We start from the raw sequence: 24,041 nt of genomic DNA on the forward strand, positions 1-24,041 counted from the left end.
CAAGCTGGCTGGGAAAATCTGTATGTAATAGGAAGAATAAGATCTGCTATACTAATCTCTCCAGAAGAATAATATAGTAAAGCATTGTCTATCTCCATCTAAATTTAACATGAGGAATCATTGTTTTTATTTAGTAGATTGTTACCTTATCCAAATATCCTCTTCTCTCTCAGTGTTTCCTTCCTTATTTCCTGTTTCTCCTTTACAGCTGGGAGGAAGCACCCCTTGGTCCCACAGGACTGTCCACTGTGTCGGATTGCACACGGACAGTGCCCCTCACCTCAATTTGAGCTGAACACATATATCTTAGATGTGCCAGAAGCCTAAAATAGATGGGTAATGGTAAATGAAAATTAGGCACCAGGAAGGGGGGAAAGAGGGAGAAATTCTGTCATGAAATAGTGGGCTGAGAAGTTACCTCTTCTGTTCCTCTCCCTGTTGTCAGGAAGAGAGAGAGATCCTCAGGAATGTTTCTCATTCAGTACAAGGCTCTCAGCCCTTGTATTGCTGGAAATAGGTATCTGATAAATGCAGAGCTTCATTTCCCTTCTGTGCCACCCATGCCCATCTCTCCTCTAGGTGCTAGAAGGGAACAAAGTCCCTCTTCGTCTTTCCCCCTGCTTCCCTTCCTCCCTGGACAGACATGCCCTGGCCACTCTCCTGTCGGAGCACCCTTTAAGAGCTCTGACTGATGTTCCCAGGTCACTGGCACGTGTGAGGAACTGGTCTCTTTCAGAAAAAACCCAGTGACACAGGGTGAGTTGTTCTGCACACAAAACCCTGGAAAGTCCTAATGTGTTCAGCATGTGCAAGCTGATTAATTTCTGACTACAGGGAAACATATAATTGTTTGAATATAGTTGGAGGTAGTAAGAAGAGAAGTTATTAAACATGGTGTGAGGGAGTTTATTAGGAGTAATAGGATGGAATTGAGAAAGCAAACACTTGAACATATGGAAAAACTGCCTGATAATGAGATCAACTCTAAGTACGCAAAAGTAGTGTAAGGAAGTGGTAGAAACCACATTTTAAATTAGACCTAACAGTAGAAAAAGTGCTGTGGGGAACACGTCTGCCCTGGCAGAGAGATGTGCCAACTGATCGAGTAAATCGCTTCTCTCCGCACTCGTAACAGACTCAGACTCCATGTTTTGAGGCTTCATGCCATCTCTGCTATGATCAGCAGAAAAATGTTATCTTTTTAATGTTATGTTATGAGCTACTGGAAATTGTAGCTGAGCAGAAAGTCATGGAGAAGATGGGGAAAACAAACAAAGGAGATGAGGCCATTTTTGCACGGATAAAGGCCAAAGAACACTTTAACAGGACAGTAATAGTTATTTATTTCCAGACTTTCCATAACCTGTGGCTTTGTCTAAAGATTTTATTATGTAACTAGTATTTTCTGGATGGAGAGGGGGGTGAAAGGAAAGTAAGATGTGTGATATTAAAAAAAAAAAAGTTCTTCAGATTATGTCCAGGGTGTAGAAAGTGCAGGCAATATGTTTTGCCTTTCTTGCTTTCAGCATAAGGGGAAGAGAGCTCTTGGGAAAGTCTGGCTTGGTTATTTTTACAGCAACATGTCTATTGCTAAACACGGCACGTAGACACTGCCGACTGGAAACACCCACCCACCACCTAAATATTTATTGTGAAACCAAGGCAATAGTAGAAGGCAGCAGTGCTGCTGTTATCAAATCAGCTGGGAGCACCAGAAATACTCACGTCCTCTTAGCCGCCCGGTGATTCTGCCTTCAGCTAGGCAGCGAAATCGCCACTTTCAGCTGATATGACAGTGCATATATGGGTCTAAGAAGGCTTGAATTAACTGTCAGACATTGCCTCAGGACACAGAGATGCATAGATTTTTCCATTCTCTTTTTTTTTTTTTTTTTTTTGCAATCTCTCTGCTTAATCCCACACAGCAGTTTCAGTGAAACCCAATAGGTCACTGGTGGGTTGCTTCCTACAACTCCTGTTTTCTTCCTGTGCAGACAGTCTCAAATGGAGTGGCTAAATCAGGTTTAAGTGTCTGGCACACAAATATCAGAAAAGAGCAGAGGTTTGTGTGGATATATTAATTGGCATATTGTTTTTATGACTGAATAGTGCTTTTTAGGAGGTAAATGTGGAAATGGCTACAGCTATTGTTGCAATTTGGTATTTTTGGAGGGTATTCTAGTTTTAGGACTAGAGATTTATATTTTTGAAAAAAATCTCTCTCTTGCTCTATTTTATGCTATGTTTCAGTTTTACATCCTCACATATGGACTCGGGGTGTCTTTGTCCTCTTGTACAATTTTTATGTATAATTCAAGAGTATTTCACTGTGTAAACACACACCCAAATGAGGCAAATTGAACCATTTATATTCCCAACCACCTGCTCTGTCCCAGAGTCTCTACAAAGCAATTACATGGCTGAATATAAAGTCTGTGGAATTTGATGCTTTTTCATTACAAAATCTTGGCTAAGAAATTCTGAGTTTATATTTATCATCGTTACTTTTATAGACCCTGGCAGCATTACACAAGAAAATTAAGTAAGGTCAGTTTCATTATTTCATCTAAATGATATATATTTTCATCATGTGGTTTGTAGAAAATATTGTATGTAAAAAGCCATGGGAGTTGATGGTGTACTTACTAAACAATATATCCAAAAAACACTGGCAGGTAGATGCTAAAAAATTTGCAGGAAATGGTCTTAAGATTTCTGAAGGTGTGTAGTTTCACTGTTGTTAAAAAACTGCCAATAATATTTGCATTAAACTCAAATGTTGTTGTTCTTGATAATACTGCTACTCAAATACATACATAGTCAAGAGAAAATAATGAAATACTACAAGTTTGAGTCTGCTCTCTTGCACATGACAGAAAAAAACAGTGTGTGTTTACTTCATTCTTTTGAGTTATGTTTTCAGTGGGCCTGGAAGTGCAATGAATTTGTCTTCACTACGGCACAATCTGAAATACTTTTCTTCATCCACGTTCCAGATCTGGCCTTTGACATAGGTGCCTTTGACGTAGGTGATAGGATGTGAAATGGGTTCTTCTTAACCACTGCAGAACATGTTCTTAGAAGGTTGCAAAGAGCTGGAAGTCTTTGGTGACTCAACCCCATCATATTACTTGCTTTCCTTTTAACACAAATGTATGTGAACAGGAGGTACACAGTGCCTTTTTTTCTGCTGTGCTCCGGTGTCATGCGGTACTACAAAGGGATCAGTTTGAGGAGAAAAAGGCTTTGGAGGTTGGGAGTCTTCGATGACAGGCTTAAATTAACATTTAGAGTGATCCTCAGCAAGTAATTTCATTTTGCACATCAGTCTTCCCTCATGACTGTCATTTGTAATATCCAGGACACTCAGATTCCTGAGTGGGCGGCACTGTTATTAATTACTTGCATGACTCACATAGAAGGGACCTGGTCATGGAGTCAACCCATGTGCACTCAACACAGTACAAAACTGACAAACACACATATACAGATTGTAAAATTGTGTTAGGGATAAAGTAACAATACTCTAGGATGCAAACAACATTAACATTAGTTGACTCTTGCCCTAGAAAATCCTCAAGGAAGCAGAGCTTTGAAAAAGAGACAAATAGATGAAACATCCACTAGAAATGACTTAGTCACAAGTTCCCTGCTCACCAGCAGATTGTTTAGAGAAGCTGCTATCTAGAATACTTGAGGCAAAGCAGCTGTTTCCAGCTAGCCCCCTCCACAGTGAGGTCTGCATAGAAGGCGTATGGTGAGGATATGTGGAGGCAGCTAGCGCCTGTATGATATCACCCTGAAGCCATCAAACATCTGAATCTTATTTCATTAGGCTTTTTTCATTAACAAAGCCAGATATCATATTCTGTTATCCTAGTCCTGCCCACAAAGGATTATAGCTGTCTAGTGTATCAGGGTTCATTTTTTTGCAAATAAAGTCCACGATTCCTTCTCTTTACAGTATGATAAGACATTAATCTCGATTTTCTACTAGTCAATCCAAGGGTTTTAACACTTAATACTTTATGTGTGGAAAGCAAAAAAAACCTGTCAGCATAATATAATGAAATTCTCTCTCTTAAAATCTTTAACAGTGCCTCTTACATTCACATAATTACAATAAATTACAAGGAAAGTGTCCAAATTCAGTCAGACTCCTGAATAATAACTGCCTTCTGCATTCCTGAACCCACAGCTGTTAGCATTGCTGTGGAGATGTATATAAGGAACCTTGAAAGAGTAAAAACCATATAACCATAGCAATACTAGAAAGAAAATCCTACTTACATCATTGGTGATTTGTTAGATATTGGAGACATTACTGCAAAATGTTTTGATTTTCCATTCAGAACAGAGTATCTAAGATTTAATCAAAATAATTTACTAGATATTGTCTCTCTGATCTACTTTCTCAGTAACCAAATCTACATAAACAGATATAAATTACAAATGTTTCTGATTAGAGATATCAATGTCCCAGACTTCGAGTTTCAGAAAAATGCATATCATTTCAGGCCATTTAGAAGTAAAATTCAGGAAGAGAGATACGAAAAATTAAATATCAAAGCCAGCTTGAAGACTGCCTGTCATTCTCACACACATGGAAAGGATGCCAGGGCACTGATTGTCTGAGTCCTGAGATGGTCCACTGATTATGTCTGAGACAGTGCCACCTGATATTATGGTTGCAGACATCCTAAATCAAGATTCCTCTTTTTTGGTATTTGTTTAAGATAACAAACTTTCAGTTTGAATTCCTATAAATAAATAAATAAATAAATAAATAAATAAAGGATTGCACGGACAATTTTGTACCGAAAAAACAAGGTTTTTGTTTACTCAAATGTCCTCTTTCATAATGTAGAACTTCCACGCAGTGACAGCCAGGATCATCATACACACCAAATACCGTTATTTAAAATAAATCTGAGAAGACATTGGTTTGCCACCTGTATCCTCTGCTGGTCCATTTCCTGGCTATGGATTTATCAGAAAGTCCTTCCCTCTCCAAGTCCTTTGTGCAGGACTGACCACACACAAATAATTCACTGAGCAAGTGAAGGAGAGGACCTGCATTTCAAGGGACCTCACTGCTGAGAGAGAGCTGCCACCCTTCTGATTTACACTAGCAAAACTCTGTTCTCCATAAATCTGATTTCCCTAGACTTTTCCTACTGATCAAAGTATCACACAGTGATAATGCAGAGCAGAAATGGAGGTTTCTTGGCTGCTGGATGCAGACATGACAGCACTCAAGGGTAACAGATGTTTTTACTTTATCAGAAAATGATCTCAGCTTCCACCCTCTAAATTTCTCATGCTAGAGGAAAATCAGACCAAATCAATGGAGTAGATATTTAAGAAGTGGGAGGACAGCTATGTTTCCATTAACCTAGGTACCACCTGGAGCTCCAGCCAGCTCTGGCATGTCCATCTCTCCTTACTGTTTGAGTGTCTAGGATGGGCAAAAGCCATTTTCCTCTTTGTCTTACTCCACAACGTGTTCAGGGCAGTTTTCAAGGCTGTTATATGCTTCCCTAGCCAGACATAACAGTTGGGCCTGGAGCCAGGAGTCTGGTTCATTGTCCAGAAATGTGATTCTGATTTGGACTTTGTGATGGCTGAGGGAGCTGCAGTGAGCTTCCTCAGGGAAGAAAAGAGTTTGGCCAAAGCCTTTGTAATACAATGCAAGTGTAAACCCCAGAGCTGGAGAACGCATAGCGACAGAAGGAGCTTTGGCCAGCCTCATTTATATCACTTGCAGCACTGCTAAGACTTGCAGCTGTACCATAACTGTATTGCATATAAGCGCAAATAGATCATCACTGTGTTCACAACCATGAAAGGGCACAGGAACTCTTCAACAAATAACTGAGAATAAATGACTTGCACTGACCTCACAGCTGTTTGCCTCTTTGGAACAGGTTTAAAAATATACAGGGAGAACAAGGAAAGGGGCTTTGTGCTGGTATCCTGCTTGTGTGGAGCCCTTCCCCTTGGAAAATAACCATGGAAGAGCAGAGAGGCAGGCAAGCTCCCTTTCCATGAGCACTGGCTCTATGAAAACTGATGGGGTGGATGGGGACAGTGAAACTGAGTAAGCCAGGTTGCCAAGGCTTGTCAACACAGCTTTAATCATTTGAGCTGTTTGTATGTTGTGTGGTTTGTTTTTGTTTTTGGTTTGTTTTTTTCTTGATTGTTATATGATTACATAAGCAATCTGGTTTTAATTATTTATTCTTTAATCTTTCAATTTCCTCAGGAAAGAAAGGAACAAAAGAAATTTCATAAGCAAAGAGAGGAACCTGAAGTGTTTCCAATGTCTTCGGTCCTACAGGCTCAGGACTAGAAAGAGAGTAAGTTACCACATGTACAATTACAAACTACAACTACTACACAAGTAGCTAGGATGCTGAGAAAGCAGGGATATGTGTTTCCTAGTTAGACAGGTTTACATTCCATAGGAATAATCTCCGGTGCAGGGATGGAGCCCAAGACTCCCTACCAGGCTCCAAAACCCTGAGCTTTTGCTCTCTTTCTCACCCATTCATCCTAGATCCTTGCCCCTACGACATCACATTGCTTGAAGAAAAAGTGCAGTCAGGCACATTCTGAAATCAGAGTTCAGAAAGTAAGCTGTGGTCTCTGAACTTCTGTTTTGATTTTTTTTTAGTAAGTCATCTATTTTACAAAAGGTAACGGTAGCACCGCTTCCTTGCTTTCATGGTTACCTGTGTCAACTCGTAAAAGAGCTCAACATGAGCTGGCAATGTGCGCTCGCAGCCCAGAAGGCCAATAACCGTATCCTGGGCTGCATCAAGAGAAGCGTGGCCAGCAGGTCGAGGGAGGAGATTCTCCCCCTCTACTCTGGTCTTGTGAGACCCCACCTGGAGTACTGTGTCCAGTTCTGGAGACCCCAACACAAGAAAGACAAGGACCAGTTAGAACAAGTCCAGAGGAGGGGCACGAGGATAATTCCAAGCGCTGGAGCACCTCTCCTATGAGGACAGGCTGAGAGAGTTGGGGCTGTTCAGCCTGGGAAAGAGAAGGCTCCAGGAAGCCCTTATAGAGGCCTTCCAGTACCTGAAGGGGGCCTACAAGAAAGCTGGGGAGGGACTTTTTACAAAGGCAGTTAATGATAGAACAAGCAGTAATGGATTTAAAGTGGAAGAGGGTAGGTTTAGTTTGGATATTAGGAAGAAAATCTTCACTGTGGGGGTGGTCAGACACTGGAACAGGTTGCCCAAGGAACCTGGGGATGCCCCCTCCCCGGAAGTGTTCAAGGACAAGTTGGATGAGGCTTTGAGCAACCTGGTCTATTGGAAGGTGTCTCTGCCCATGGCATGAGCATTGGAACTAGATGATTTTTAAGGTCCCTTCCAACCCAAACCATTCTGTGGTTCTGTGATTTGAGGCTTTCACTCTCAGTCAGATGGAGACATCTAATAAGTGTGTCCATGTGTGTCTGCCTAAGCTCAAGAAAGGAGAGGAAATTCAGCCCCATGACAGCAGTATGCCTATTATTTCTAGCAGGATCACATATTTGCTTTTCGAATTTTCAAATCTCATTTAAAAATCTTTCAAATAATTGCCCTATAATTTATACTGATCTTTGCTTAACTCCTCCTAACACGTACTGCTGTCACCAGACTATCATTCTGGAAACAAGGAGGCACAGCAGTTCTTTTGTAGGAAGGCCAGAACAGGGATAGAGAGACAGAGTAGGTAAAAAATAGAGCAAACTATTTTAGGACTCCCAGAGGGATTTTGTTCAGCTAACACCAAAAGCTTGTTCTTAGTCAGTAGCCCGCAAAACCAGCTGCTTTATACCCCCTCTTGCAATTTTTCTGTTTTTCTCTCCAATTCTGGCTACAGAAAAAAGATTTGGTATCCCTGGCTCTAAATAATTTTCTCTTCCCTCTCACTAAAATATTTCTACATAATTTTATCCCAAGAGTACAGAAAAGCATAAATTCTCACTTGGCAATCAAAGTTCCTAAGGACATGAATGTATTGTACCTACACAAAGGTACCAGGCAGACACACCCATAGGGGACATAGCACAGGTAGCAATAATATAGGGTATCACTATAAAAAATTACTACAGCTAATGAGATTCAGCTATCTATTTATACTAGAAAACAAACTCAAATTTACAGCTGTGGTGCTGCACAATGGATAACTGATGCCCAATAACTATGCTCAGTTTTCAAAGAAAAATCAGTGAGAGTGAAAGAGACAAGGCTATGTTATTACCAATGTAACTACAGTAATACACATTTATTCAGTTATTCACAATATAATAAAATAGTATTCACTAAAAGCAACCAAAAGAGAGAGGACTACAAAGAGAAGACAACTGTGTGTTTACAGCTTCCAGAGCCAAAGAAACCTGGGGTTCCCAGCAGGGCAACTAGCTTTGCTAAACCAATAGCCGCAGCCACCAGAAACAGGAGCCCTGCCTGCTGAAGTGAAGGGGATTACACCATTGCGAAGCGTGGTGGGGTGAGACGAGTCTGTCCTCGCGCCCCTGCTCCCCTCGGGAGAAGGAGATTTCTCTGCAGACTGACCCACACCATAAGAACAAGCCTACTCCTAGGGAGCAACATGGTAAAAACATGTTAAAAAATATTTTTCCTTTATAAGAAGGTTGCTTCTTCATCCAAGATGAAGCAAATGAAATCTCTCCACTTGAGTCCTTTCAGCCTTGCTCCTTTTTAATTCATTTTGGCTTTGTGACAGCTCCCCTTTCCTACCCCACTGCTCTTTCAGGCCTCAGCTCTTCCCCCAGCTAGCTGTCAGAGCTCTGCTTTCTCTCTCTAGCTGCTATTTAACGTCTTTGTGCAAACCCCAAACCACAAACTCTACCCTCAAGTATTTTTTTTTTTTTTCTTCTTCTTCTTCTTTTCCCTTGAACTGTGCTTGCAGACTCTCATCTTACTAAAATACAATGGAAAAAGACCACTCCTTATTTTGGCTCCCATATTTATGCTACTGTTATAGAAATGGTCTGCCGAAAGAAAGACAGAAGAGACACGCAGGTGTTTGGGTTTGCGCGTTGCACAGCGGGATGCTTCGACACACAAGCACACCTACTAAAACCACCCTTTCCCTTTTGAGCTGCATGTCTGTGGTTAGCAGGTACCAAGAGGGGGAGGCAACTGCTCTGCACCAGCCAGCAGGTCCCTGTCCCTCTGGTCACAACACTCCATACCGTGCCACCTCCAGCAGTGTTTTACTCTCCCCAGCATCTGCTCATCTGCCTCCTGCCAGCGGTGCGGAGAGTGGCACTGCTTCATTAATGCCAACAGACGCTTGCAGAGATAAAATTATCACAGAATTTAAAGTATTAATGTAACTCCAGAAGCACATTTACAGTGACTGCTCGTTGTGACATCCTGGATAACCTGGAAAGTGCTAAGCTCTTGACTCAGGCTGAAATCTGTGACTCAGGGTGCCAGGCTCCCTTCAGTACAGTGTCCAAGAGCGCGCAAAAATCCAGCATGCCGCAGGCCTCTAAGAGAATTTTTCCCCACTACTTGGATGTATCTAGAATATTGTGGAAAGCTCAGACTGGAAAACGTCTGCAAAAGCTCTTTATTGGATCATGTCATTGTATGTGAGGATGACGCATTTCCAGTCTGTTGAATCACACTTTTTTAATGATTGCGTATGGGACCTGGATACAAAAATATTTTGGTGTATTAGTAAAGGTTTTTCTTGTCTGTGAAATCATATGTCGAAGCATTCTTACGAATTGAATCACTTTGTCCTTAATTTATCGCCCAGCTACTTCTCTGGGAGACTATTTAAAGAGAAAAACAGAAATTTTGAATCAGGTTTGGATTTTATTTTGCCTTCACAGTACTCTGTGCTGGCCCAAGTACCATACATTTTTCCCTTCAAAATGCCTGATTTACACATTCAAAGTTAATAGTCACTGTTCCATTCAGTTAAAACAGGAACATTATGATGTTAACCCACTATGACTGGCTTAAGGAAGATGACAGAAATAAATTTATCATGTTTTTGTGAAGTGCTTTGAAACTTCTAAACTATTACAAAAGAAATAACCTTTCCAATCTCATTACCATGTTCAAGTATAAGCAATAATTACAGGTATCATTAATGTAATGACAAATCTATATTTCAGTGAGCAAAGGCAACATAAAAAGATAGTCGAGCATATCAACATCACAGCCTTCTTAAATCACATCAGAGCTATTTGTATGACCTTGACTCACCTGAATAGTCTTTAATGATTACGCAGTTGAACAGCTGCATAGTTTTCATCTCAATAAACCTAAAATTTCCACTCTAGGTTAGAACTTCTTAGAAAATACCAGAAAAACAAATGAAAAACAAAATTACTTTTGTTTTTTAAAATGTCTCCTAGCTAAACAGACTATGTTTTGTGAGTGGTCTACCACACTCACTGACCCCAGTAATGCCATCACCTTCTGAATCACTAGTATTTGCAAATGTAAATATCACAAAATATATACTTCAATTATAAAATATCAAGTTTGGCAGACTCATAGAATCATAGAATGGTTTGTGTTGGAAGGGACCTTTAAAGATCATCTAGTCTAACTTCACTGCAGTGAGCAGGGACATCTTCAACTAGATCAAGTTGCTCAGAGCCCCCTCCAGCCTGACCTTGAATATTTCCAGGAGCTTCTACCATCTCTCTGGACAACCTGATCCAGTGTTTCACCATCCTCATTGTAAAAAAATTCTTCCTTATATCTAGTTTAATTTCTCCAGGCTGAATATGCCCAACTCTCTCAGCCTGTCCTCACAGAAGAGATGTTCCATCCCTCTGATCATTTTTGTGTTCCTGCTCTGGACTGCTCCACCAGGTCCAATTCTTTCCTGTACTGAGGACCCTAGAGCTGGACACAGTACTTCAGGTGGGGTCTCCGACTCACAAGGACAGAATAAAAAATCTTGTGACTGAAGTCTCAAAACCCTTGAGCCTCCTTATACTCTAAGTCCACATTTAATGTCTCAAATAAATCCTTGATGCCTGACGTGAGTGGAGAAACAGGGCCTCCAGAGGCTCATGCAATCTCCTTTCATCTAAGGACATTTTTAAACTCCTTAGCCATCTACTTAAATTCTTGGGGCAGAGTCTAAACTGCTGGTTTATTTATATCACTCCTTTTTGAATCAGAACCATCACAAGAAATCAGAGCACTTGGTGCACAACAACTGATGTTCTTATCTTACGGTGCCTTACTGTGCTTTTGTTAATACGTATTACAGTTCTAAGACTATGATCAGTAGTACTCAAAACACGGCAAGCTGAAAGTGGAATCACTTCTGTACATAGTAGTATAAAACCATTAAAATGCTTTTAATAGTGCTGTAGCTCATTTTTAAAGAGAAAAAACCCACTTTTTTACAACACACACTGGATTATAAATTAATGCTTTTCATATGAGAAGAGGACATTCTGTGATCCTTGACAAAAAAGGACAGTTCATGGGGGAGTAATGCTTGCCAAGTTAATGAAAGAGGAGCCTGAATTCTCATCAATTTAAACAGGAAACAAGAGAGGAAGTGTGTTTTGTTTTCCTGCAGGTCTTTTAAAGATCAATCCTTTAACTCTAAATTTAGAACTGTTTGGAATTAAGCCTGGTTGAAACAATTGAATGATTTACTATTGTTTAAAAATAAATATGATGACTATAGTATACTATAAAAGTTCTTCTGTGGTTATTTTATTCATTAAGGTTTTTTTGGTTGGTTGGTTGATTGGTTTGAATCTCTTTTAGAGAGAGAACATTTCTTTCTCTATCCTCCTGTCACCAAAAGGACAAAGAACAATTTAGGTTCTGTTAATTAACAGTGGTCAAATGTTTCTTGACTTTGTCAGGAATGTTTTTCTTTTTTATTATGTGATATTTCAAAAGAGAGGGATTAAAAAAAATAGATCATGTTATTATTGTCTGTATATAAACTGATAGCTAAGTAAATGAGGAGTGTATCACAGGAAAGGCATTACTTGTAAATAGCATCAATCTTCCTCTGTTTTCAATTAAACATATCCCAGGCCAATTCCCATGGCATGGTTTTCAGAGGAGAAGGAAGGAGATGCACTCTCTGTATCAGTAAAAGCCAAAATATTTAAGGGAATTATTTTGTTGACATGAGGCACCCTGCATGAGCAATATGGTGGTTTTACATTTGGGGTGCTTGAACAAAGCTGGGTGGGTGCAGGTCCATGTCTTTAAACCCATCACACAAGTCGGTCACCCAGCCAAAGGGACAGACACGAAGCTGCTCCCGCCTTTGCCTTGAATGCCTTTCCTGCCCAAGGTAATGTCTTCTTTTCTGAGATGTCTTGCTGTGCTCCATTCCTGTCTGCCTGTGATGAAAGAGTTGGCTGACAAGCCGAACACGATCATGCTTGGGCTCATGGTTCCTGGAAGGGCTTTTTTGTGGTGACGCATTCTCTTTCCACACTCCAGCTAACTGTTCGGGAGCTCCTCAGTGTTTATGAATCATCCAGACAACCACGTCTGGTGGAAATGCAAGCACAGTGTTACAAGACTTCATTATTTGCCAGCTTGTCACATCACCAAAGAAAGAACTGTGTGGAAATAAGTTTCTGGTGAAACTTTTTTATCTGACAGAAACATATTTTGAGCAGCACCCAGTACTCTTTGGATTCAGGTGCACATCCAGCAACACGTGAGCACACCAGTCTTCTGTCCCTCAGTTTGCAAAGAGCTGGGTCCTGCACCAATTTCAACCCCCCTTCACAAGCCACAGAAAGGCCACACTAGCTTTCTGGACTTGAGAGAAATGAGATTGAATGGTATGGACATTTAAAGTATTCTAAAGAACTACTGGAAACCTGTTTCTACACATGGAAGTCAATGGGGTAACATTCTTTCTACCATTAGCTGGCTGACATACAAAATCAGTTTTCTTCCAAATGAAAATCCAAAGCTGTCTATAGAGACAGCAAATCAGCACCACCTTCAAACAGAACTCATTTGTCATGAGCAACCAGCGTGCAGCAGTAAATGAAAATCCAAAGCTGTCTATACAGACAGCAAATCAGCACCACCTTCAAAAAGAACTCCTCATTTGTCATGAGCAACCAGCGTGCAGCAGTTGACATCAAGACACAGTCCATTGCACAACTTCAGACCTCCATTAAGTCCAGAGAGGTTTAACAGTCCTTCAACAGCATTTGAGAAGACAAGGAACTGAACAAATTCCTTAGCTTGTTATTTCAACTCTGCTGAAGTTAAAGTTGTAAGAACAATGAACTTAATAGTTTGGTAGCTGTTTGGAAAACTTTAAAACAGAAAAAAAAAAATCTAAAAATAAATGCTTTATTTTTTAGTGGAAAAAAAAAATAAAGGAGCATTGTATATTTTATTTTCTAAACTTTTGAGAACAGTTCCAAAATTGTCATTTGGGATGAACACAAAACCATAAAATACTATTTTATTGTTTTGGCTCTAGATGGCCCTGTGTGAGCAGGGGGGTTGGATCAGACGACCTCCAAAAGTCCCCTCCAAACTCAACCATCCTGTGATTCTGTGGAATGGAAAGCGAAACTAAAAAACTTTTCATAAGTATTTTCTTCCCCCTCTCCAAATTAATTTACCTAATTTGATCTTTAAAGTCCTGAGTGCCTCTGGTGTAACATAAGGCACTGAGTATGAGAGTTAGACAGAAAACTTACAAAACCAAGGAAATAACACTTCCTCTCCCATTCCTGAAACATTGCTATTCTTTAGTTTCAAGTACTCTCTCCACCCCTAGAAGCTGCATCTGCCTTAAATCAACTACTTCATGGGTGGTGGTGGTGTTTTTTTAGTTGGTTTTTGTTTTACTCTTATAGAAGTAAGAGGATATGGTAAAGGAAATAGGCGCTGAATATTTTTATTTTGTATTGTCCCTTTTCCACATTGAAAAAATTAAAACCCCGAGCAAAGAAAGGAACACTGCCTAAATGTGCTACAGTGATACCAGGAAAAAAACACAATGCAGATTTCCCCCCCACACACTTCTTGCCACAGGTAAACATTTGTTATGCAGTGTTATATGTGTAGAAGATTTTTTTTTTTTTTTTTGCTTATTCCCTTACCCAGAGACACTTTTTCCAGCCAATTACATACACTCCTACTTATTGACTTTCCCCTATTTAAAATGTGCAAACTGAGACAGATTGGGTAGATGGAACAAGTTACATTAATAGAAGAAATTGTCTTTGATCCTTAAGTTTTGTATCTTAAGACCTTGTTTTAAAGAGTTTTACTTTAATCATGTTACTGGAAATCCTTTTAAAGACTCTAGCATGATAGGGCTTTTTTTCTCTGTCTACTTCTCATTCACAGCCTTCAGGTGACTCACAAGAATGCATTGTTTCAATCTCTAATTTATTGCTGATATCTCCCATAGTACCTTGAGAAGAAACACGATCAAAGATTTTTTTCAACAGAATAAACAGAAGTGAACTCCACTGAATGCCACCCTCAGGGCAACAGGGAAACAAGCTTAAACATGAAGCGGGCACTTCCAAAACAATACAAGAAAATACAGCTATAGATGTTTTTAAAGGGAACTAACTAAAAGAAGCCAGTAAATGCAACAACTCTTTGGCAATATATGAAACTATATCGTAACTCAAAACTTATTTTCAAGGTGGCTTGTATTTTTCCTTCCAATACATCATATGCTATGGCCCTGTACAGAGAAAAAGAAAAAAAACAACAAAAAAACAACAAAAACAAACCCCCACACTTTTGGACAACACATGTTCTAAAAGTCATTGACTGTTTCTATAATCTTGCAGCTTTTCTCTTTTTAGCTGCTTGAAGCTATGCCAATCTAAGATCAACTAAAAAGAGTTAGAGAGAAAAGTTATGGACTGAATTGTTTCAAGTAGGATGAAATCTCCATTCAGTGTACAGAATATACTAGAAGCTTAAAGACATTACAAAGTAAATGTCTCCTTATTTGCATTTTTATTGTATTAATTACTATTATTGTTGATTTGAAATCAGAAAAAAACCCCAGAACACAGACTCCTAACAAAGTTAAACAAGAAGGGTACGTTTCAGTACTATTCATTATTTTGACACTGGCACTGTAAGAAAGTCTATTTGTTTTTACTTTTTTTCATTACAACGACAAAAATAATCACTCAGCTGTTTGATCACTGAATCTTCTTATTTTATACTTGGAAATTCAAAAGATCTTTTGCAACTTGTCTATCTCCAGAAGCCCAATGGAAATTTGTTTTCTAAGCTGATAGGTTATCCTTAATGTAGGCTATTTCACTCTTGTTCTTAAATTAAATGGAGAGATTTTCTTTATTTGACTGCCAAGTCAGTGTTTTAAAGTATTAATTTTTTAAACAAATTAACAATTTCAAACCTGTCATATTTTGCATGTAAATAATCACCAGCTGCATAAATAAAATTTAAAATAGTTAATTAGTGGCAGTATCTACAGTCTCCAAACAAGCTTCACAGACATCTTTATAATCTGAAAATTCATTATCTCAAAAACCAAGGGTGAACAAGAAAACCTGACCCAAGACTAATGGTCACTCAGGTACTGATGGCCTGCCTAGAAAAACAAATTAACCAACCCAAAAATCTCCCTTTCCTCAATGGCCAGACAGTGAAATTAAAGAATAGACTCAGCCCCTAGCAATGCTTACTTAAGTGATCCACCACTACACTTTCCTTCTTGCATCACCAGGATTTTGCTGGGGATTACATGAGTTACAGGAACTTTATGTAAATATTTTAAAATGAGTTCAGAAAGTGCTGTTAGTGTTTTGTGTTACTTTACAGCATATTGCAAGTGTCTTGCTCCCTGGTGGCACATAACTGCAGAGAGAATAGAAGGACTTCAGCTACACCCAGTTACTAGAAATTCTATTTCAGATCAACTAAGCAGAAGTAGTGCTTTTGATCCAAAGTTCAGTTCACAGCAGGGAAACATTGCTCATAGACCAGCTGAGTTTTTGGGCTCACCTGTTCCTGATAGGTGGATGATGGCAGACTGGCATGAGGAAGCAAGTACCATGGCTCAGGACTGCAGTGTTAGTTTCAGAGAGAGGCCAGTAAGAAAAATTCTAAATCTAGAAAGGCTCAAACCATGAACATATAAATCTGGAAAAAACTTTGTTGTTTGCCGATAATGCATTTACTGATGTACTTCCGGGTCAGTTTTATTAACACCAAGATGAAATAATTTACCTACTTCTACTTACTTATCTGTGCTTATTTTTTTGCAACATGTGTTACTAGAATGGGCAAAAGCTTCACCAAAAACTAAGAACAGAATGTTGAGTAATTTAGTCAGCATGCCTCAAAAAACCTTGTTAATCAGTAGAAACGTTAAGACATGCCACTTGTGAAGGTTGCCAGATTATATTAATACAGTCTAGCAGCCCTGCTTCAGTTAAATATTTTTACAAGCACACTGATTAAAAGAGGGTCCTAAATTAGCTTAAAATTTCTTTTTAATTGAGAAATTAAAATCAGGTCAGAGAAAGTACTAGACAAACACAATTTGAAACACTCCATATTTATGACATTTGTTCACTGAACTTCAGAAGCAACAAACAGCTGAGAATCTTTTATTTTTGTATCCTAAATAAAAAATTGAGCTAAGGCTGAACTTCTGAAGAAATGTGTACTTAAAGAAACCTGTCATTGAAAAGCCCTTTTTTTTCTAAGGCTTAATCTTAATATTTATGACGCTGCTCAGTTACACTCACAATGCTGCTTAAAGAAAAAAAAAAAAACTTGGTCCTTGAAGGTAAGAACACTTAAGTTTAGACTCTGAAGAAAGTCTGACACATTGTATGCTTGAGTGAGCTGCTGTTTTCTTCGTGTAATTTACAACAGTAGCAGCATCCAAAGCACAACCACCTTCTCTGCACAGCTTATACTTGTGCAGAATAGAAAATTAAGAGGATGATGACTGTAAAGCACTTTTCTCCTTCTCCTACTAAGGGGTTTTAGTCTCAAGGATTCTCTACATTAACTACTGAGTACAGCTGAAATAAACTCTGGCTCCTACAACTATCTCTTTTTATATAATATTGGGAAGAAGAGCAGTTTATAACTTAGCAGCATAAAACTAGAACAGGCAAAATTTTCTGTACCTTTAGTGATAGAGCAAGTACATACTGTTCAGGCATACCAAATTATTTCTTGGATTAAAGTCCAATTCAAGCTTATTTGGGTTCCCAAAATAGTTTTCTCTCTTCCATTTGCCTTCTTTATTACCACAGTCTGTAATATGGACAATATGCCAGAGACAAGAAAGAATAAATAATAATTTTTTAAAAAATCTCAAAGTGGTTAGTTGTTTAAGCTGAAACAGACTACACTTTTCAAGGTATCTATGATACACTCTGATAAACTAAGTAAAAATCAGTGCAGTAGAGACAGCACTTGTACAGCGCCTTACACAGTTTCACACACTAGAAGTAAGCTGGGCCTGCATTTTTGGTGCTTCAGGTTATATACCAGTTTTGTTATTTCTCTCGGAGACTTCAGTGGCCTGTGTCCTAATTTACAGATGCAGTAAGAGATGCTTGGATCTCAACTGTCCTAACAGCTCATTGGCACTGAAACAAATGCAGCAAATCAGATAAAACTACACTATAAGTTAAAGTTGGTATAACAGACCTACTTACTGCTGAAATTTCCTGTTGTCACAGTTTGGAATATTCCTGCGCAAGAACAGAAAAATATTTGGATACGTTGAAAGAATCTCTTACAACTCAGCTTGGTAAAATTTTACAATTATTCCTGGTTTCAAGGATAAATACGAAGCTTGGCATACATTCATGTGTGGCACCTTTTTGAAGCGTAGATGGAAAGGGGGAGTGGAAGAGAGAAAGGAAAGCTAGAGTCTTCAACTGAGGACAGTAGAAGAGCCTTTTACTTTCCCCATGAAAAACTGCCTAAATTCTGAAGCCAAGATCGTAGCAGCTAGCAAGAGTTCACACAAGGAGGAGCTTGATATCTGAATTATATATCAATTCACAAAGTACTGGAGAAGATCCAGAGTTGCAACAATGCCAGTTGCTTTCAACCATTTCTTATAATATCATGCTGTTACTGGTTAACAGTAGGTCACAGGAGGGTGGGTTCTTGTCAAATGCTGTTTTAACAGTGTTTTGCACTAAAAAGAGCTAATGAACCATGGAAATGAGACATATTTGGGAGTATTGAGTAAGGCTGTGTGAGTATGGTCCAGACAACGTTAGAAACCACCAAAACTTACCTGCCCTGCATGAGAGAAAGCATATTTAAAGCCAGCTGTGTTGGATAAGATCTGAAGTTACACGTGCAGTCAAAAAAAGATATAGCACTCTGGTTAGAACAAATGAACAAAAGCTCTACCATATGGCAAAAGCCTAGGGTAGGAACAAGATGCCAAACCAGATTCTTCACAAACACCCTGGACACTTGCTAACATTCAAAAATTCTGTATAATTTAACTGAGCAGTTCTTTTGATTCATGTCAAAGACATGACTAAAAGCCTGCCAAGGCTCACTGCAGTGTTACTTCACTTTCCATTAACAGTTTCTTGAAGCACATGACATAGTGGTTTACAAGAGAAAAACATCAATGCACAAAATTTAAAATTAAGCCACAGAGAAAGAAAGCACAAAGTTCTGTGTTAAACAAATCAGCCCTTCACTAGTCCAAACTGCATCCAGTTGGTTCTGTGCCTATGTCATTATCTCTGCAAAGTCAAACTATCTAGTGGGTAAGAAATGAAATATAATTGACCCAGGATAAGTAGTTTAACACCAACAGCAAAACAAATTTTGTTAAAAATGGACTTTTGAAGTTATTGATGGAAGATGAAATAAAGGTTTAGTACATGTGCCTATTTTAATCAAAGTTTAATGAGAAGTCTGAGTTAACACTTTTCATTATCAGTGCGGTACCTGAAATGAATTTGAAATTAAAGTTTTTAGTGCTTCTTCCATGCCAACTGAAATATGTTCCACCACTTGTGAATGCTGTGGAAAGACTTAACTCCTGAAAAGAAGGAACAGTAGTTTTTCTATTCCTCTCCTCTCCATCATATTTTTGAATTAAGAATCTCTACCTCTTCCCACCATAAATGGAAGCACACTAGGTTTACACATTTAAAAAGATATAAAGGTTTATTAAATGAATCCAGATTTGACAGATATTACATAAATTAAACAGAAATAAATTTTTACTAGGGTTTATGTACAGATCACAGTGATTTTCATTGTGCAATGAGGGCTGACTTTGTAACTTTAAACAGTACTTATACATGTGAGCTACAACAAGCAATCAGCAACACACAACATTAGTTCAAGTTAACCTTGCAAGTCTAGCAGTTCAAACTGATTATGCAGTACACAAATGCCTGCTACCACTATCACTACTTACTACACAACAGAGCATTTATAAAGCAGTCAAGGTTTGCCATAGAAAAGTGCAAAACATGGAAAGTCTGTACACAGTACAGTACAAAAAGGAATCATGCTACAGTCATTGAAAGCTGAAAAATAATTCTATAGCATAGGAAGCACTGCATCACAACTCTTCTGAATGGCAAGCAGATGGGCTGAGGAACAGCCATATCTTAATTGCTTTCAAAACTGCAAAATCCCTGTTCATCCATTTAAACATAGTTTAGTACCTATATTTGATCAATTAACAATGACTTTCTACAGTGGAAGATCACATTAGTTAAAGCTCAGTGGCACACATATTCATTGATCAAGCTAATTTACAGGAAAATCTACAGCATGTTCTCCATTGAAATCATGAAGCATTTATATCATTTGGTTACAAGGCAATTGAGTTTACAATGCACATTTATTACTTAAAATCTCAAATTGGACAATTAGAAATATATATATATAAAACTCAAAAATAAAGGTTGTTTTTTAATGTTTAACATTCTTGTCACTGAAGGAGAATACCAAAGGCCTATGAGCTCTTGCAAGAAAACAGTCCTTATGCAACAGTCTATACACAAACATATATGTTAACAGAAGCAACCATAATAAAATGAACTTCAGAGAATACCATACTTAAACAGAAAATTAAAAAAGTGTTTTAGTCTGCTTAAAAAAATCCATAAATCCAGAGTCCTTAGTGCTGTGTGTATCTGGGGACTTCTGCAGGAGCACTCAGACAGAACGACACTAGCGGGCTATGAAGTCCCAGCAAAGACTTAAAGTAAAACAGACTCACTTGTGCAAATAAATAAAATGGGCAGATAACAACAACTCATTAAGTTCAAGTCTGTAGAGAAAATAACTGATCACTTAAAATAATGCTTCAAAAATATGTTTTGTTTTGGTTTTGTTCTTTTTTTTTTTAAGTTAAGGATTTTAATTAAAAAAATTTGAAAGTACTTTTGTACTAGAAAGCATGTTGACGAGGTCAGTAGTTAGGCATATGTACACATGGCTCTGGAAACAATATAAAGTCAATGGATTAGCATTATTAATACGATTGCATTAGTTTCTTTAGCCTCTATCATGAGTGTCAGTGCATCCACTGCCAGCAATGGATAATATTCATAGAAAGAAAATCCACTATATCTTGTTCTTCAAGCATTCAAAACTTCTAACCACCAATGTGGCACATTAGTCAAATGCAACTTCATTTCCTCAGCTTTGAAGACTTAAACACAGTGCAGTTTTTAAATTTGTGAAAAAAACCTCAAACAAACAAAAAAACCAAAATAAACCACACTTACTTGTTGCAGTATGTACATTTTTAAATAAGAAACTGTTTTTGTAGTACTCAGATTCCATAAAATACTGTAAGCTTACACATATAAAAAATAAACTAACTGTGCTAGCTCCCCTTACACAAAGTAAGCTGTGTTTTATATGCTTCAGTTTTGCTGATTGATTTGGAATAACTAATTCCACAGATACAAATAGAGTGGACTAGATTTTTTTTTTCAAGAGAATACCATATTTTTACCAAGTTAAAATGATAATTTTCTATGGATTTTCCTGTATTTTATTGTACATTGTCACACAGTATTTACTGAGTGGCAGCTAGGGCCATAAACTTGTGGCACTTGCATAATGTCAAGACAACTTTGCGATATTCCATAATTACTGCTTTGAAGTACACTGATTTTGTTACACATTGTGCATTTTTGCAAAAAGTTGTGCAATCTTTTTAAAAGTTAGACTTGCTTTATGAAGAAATACATCCAATAACCTAGAAATTGCAAGCTCTCAACAGCACTTCTATACTGTTTAGAGCTAAACAACACAAAATAGAGGTCATTTTTCCACTAGGAGACTCCAGCTACAGATCTGTCATAAAATTACACATATGGTCATTTCATTGGCGATTTCTAGAATGTCCAATTCATAAACATTCAGGATTTAGTTCAGAAAAAAAAAATAAAATTTAGCCCACATTTCTTATGTCATTTCATATAAAAAACATGGAGAGCAGTTTGTGGGAGAAACTGTCTGTATGATCTACTTAAACAGTTTTATGTAGAACCATCATAGTAGTGGAACTCCAGTGAGCTGATGTACTTTCAAAAAAAAAAAAAAAAGATCTAAATATCATGATTTCACAACATATGAAAGGATGTATTTACTTCCTGAAATCAAAGCACTTCAAAATAATTTCCGCTGTATTAACACAAGTACCACAATACGTAATATGAAAAAAACCCTGTATACAAGTCAGGATCTGTTTTTAATCTACCTTCATGTTTATGTGTATTCATATACATAGCTACATACATATGCACACACTGATATTTGGTGCTACTTAAAATGAAGCAGTATTGCAAATACTTCCTAACTACAGTGTACTCAAGCTGCTAGAAAGATGTTAGTACAGGATCAAAAAAGATTCCTTACATCTAAGGTTTGAACTCTGTACATATGGAATTCCTGGCAGCAGAGACGTTAGGACATTTCCAAAAGCAGGAGCAGAAAAATCAGACTTTAATATATATTCAGTCTTCCCTCTGATATTTTGAAGTGCCAAGCATTCAACAACAACAATTTCAATAACGAAAAAAGTCTGTTATGGCTCATGCTTTACATTTAGAGAAGACAGCAAGATTGAGAGAGAACAACTCCTGCAAGAGCTATTTAGAGCCCTTTTATCAGTATGCACTGAAATTGCATGTTTAGAGATAGTCTTCATGTGAGGAATCTCATTTCAGACAGTGTATAATCACTCAATATCCTGGTTTGTAAAGAGACATCACTGTAACAGAACTTCATAAATTAGCCATTAAGATGCATCTTAATCAACAATAAAACATGCCCTTGTCTTTCTGCTTTCAAGTACTATGGTTGCAAGTGTGAGGCATTGGAAGTTTCAGGTACAAATCTTTTTTAAAACTTAATTATTTTAATTTTTTATAAAGAATTATAAAATGTATATAAGATGATGAAAAACTCATTTATCCTTTTAAGATTTTTATTCCTAGAGAACTTCTTGAAAAACATTATTTGAAAAATAAAAATCATAGACTCTGCAAAGTACAAAAATTTACATCTTTGCACAGTTCCTGTGCTTTAGTTGTATTCATTATATACATATATACTAATTTGTGCTTTTAATTACACAAGTTTAGTATAAACTTATAAAATTAAGTCTGAGTTAACTATGCAAAAAGGATCTGGGAATAGCAGGAAACTTAACTAAACATAAGTTAAAAAAAAAATTCCTAAAATATACCATTTTAGTGAGTCTACTTCAGTGTAGACTATCAATATTACGATTTACTAAACTAATGTCAATTGTTTACAGCAAACAATTATTCTTGCCTGCCTCCAACTCTTTAGATATTTACTATATACGAATATGCATATCTGAATGCAGTATCATTCTTATCCACAAAGAAAGTCTTCATTTACATATGAATGCCATTTTTCTTCAGACTTGCTTTTAGCACTTCAATTTCCTTCCAGTTTCTAAGACAAAAAAATAATGAAAAAGGAACATGAAATACAATGTAAAGCATGTAAACTGAATAACAAGGATCAACCTCCAGTTATAAAACAGAATCCAGGGTACAGAACTAAACTGACAATCTTATTCCTGTAACTAAAATCTTAATTCTTAATGTAAAAATCTTGCAATCAAGAACAATTGCATTCTTATCTGTCAAATTAATCTAGATACTTGCTTTCAACCCTATATTTTAAAAGTTTTAAGAACAGAAGGACTTCAATATCTGTATGCAAATAACTTAATCACTGTAAAACACCAAAGCCTGTAAGATAAATTACTTTTCAACAATTTACTTTATAATATCTATCACTGTTGAATCATGTTGGTTTTACAAGCTGTACTTAATCACTGTTATGAATCAGAGGATGTATTTTCTGCATATGGCTCTCATTCACACACCTGCAATGTTTTGAAGAGTACTCCTGACATTTGGACATACCTTGTCCAGTGTAGATGTCGCATTCAGAAGTTCTTGAAAATTTCTAGATCTTTAGGGGGTACTGGAGGCGTCTTGTTCCAGTCATCTTCAGGATAAGCTTCAAAATTGGAAGTATCCCCATCATTGGATACTTTCGGTACTATGGGAGGCTAGTCAGAACAAGCACAAAAAAAAAAAAAAAAAGTTAGTACAGTTTCCTCAATGAGCTCCTCTCCATCATCTTAAAGCAGAAATTCTGTAAAAGACTGATTAAACAAAAAGGGTACATATTTATAAAAGTTCACCTTTCTCACCAATAATGAATGGCATGAGAGACAGAAGCTTGCAGTGACACAGACATGTTTCAATGCTTTTGTCTATATTGCAGTTAAATATTGTGGTTAAGAGACTTACAATACAGATACCTATTTTATTTAGCACTCAAGCTCTAGCTGCTTTGCAAAATAAAGGTAATAACTGCAAAAGATTACTGCAACTAAGCTTCTAGGCACGTGCCTTTACAGCATAATCTGCCATTCTTCCTCCTCACTCCTCTCCTCTTCTGATGCCTATGAGCAAAAAGGAGTGTAATCACATTCGGTTCCTTTCAACT

The 24,041-nt window shown here is 37.7% G+C and overlaps 1 protein-coding gene across 1 annotated transcript in view; it reads right to left on the bottom strand.

Annotated features, from left to right (window-relative positions):
* Positions 1 to 22,535: 22,535 nt before the first annotated feature.
* PRKX (protein kinase cAMP-dependent X-linked catalytic subunit) overlaps positions 22,536 to 24,041 on the bottom strand; it is a 27,050-nt gene continuing 25,544 nt past the window's right edge. The window contains exons 7-8 of the mRNA XM_010172949.2: positions 23,450 to 23,598; positions 22,536 to 22,970 (exon numbers count right to left, since the gene is read on the bottom strand). Coding sequence (XP_010171251.2) covers positions 23,473 to 23,598 — 126 coding nt within the window. The 3' untranslated portion in view covers positions 22,536 to 22,970; positions 23,450 to 23,472. The remainder of the gene's footprint in view (positions 22,971 to 23,449; positions 23,599 to 24,041) is intronic.

The sequence above is a fragment of the Antrostomus carolinensis genome, unplaced genomic scaffold (genome assembly GCF_000700745.2).
Source record: "Antrostomus carolinensis isolate BGI_N321 unplaced genomic scaffold, ASM70074v2 scaffold598, whole genome shotgun sequence".
Classification (NCBI taxonomy): Eukaryota; Metazoa; Chordata; class Aves; order Caprimulgiformes; family Caprimulgidae; genus Antrostomus; species Antrostomus carolinensis.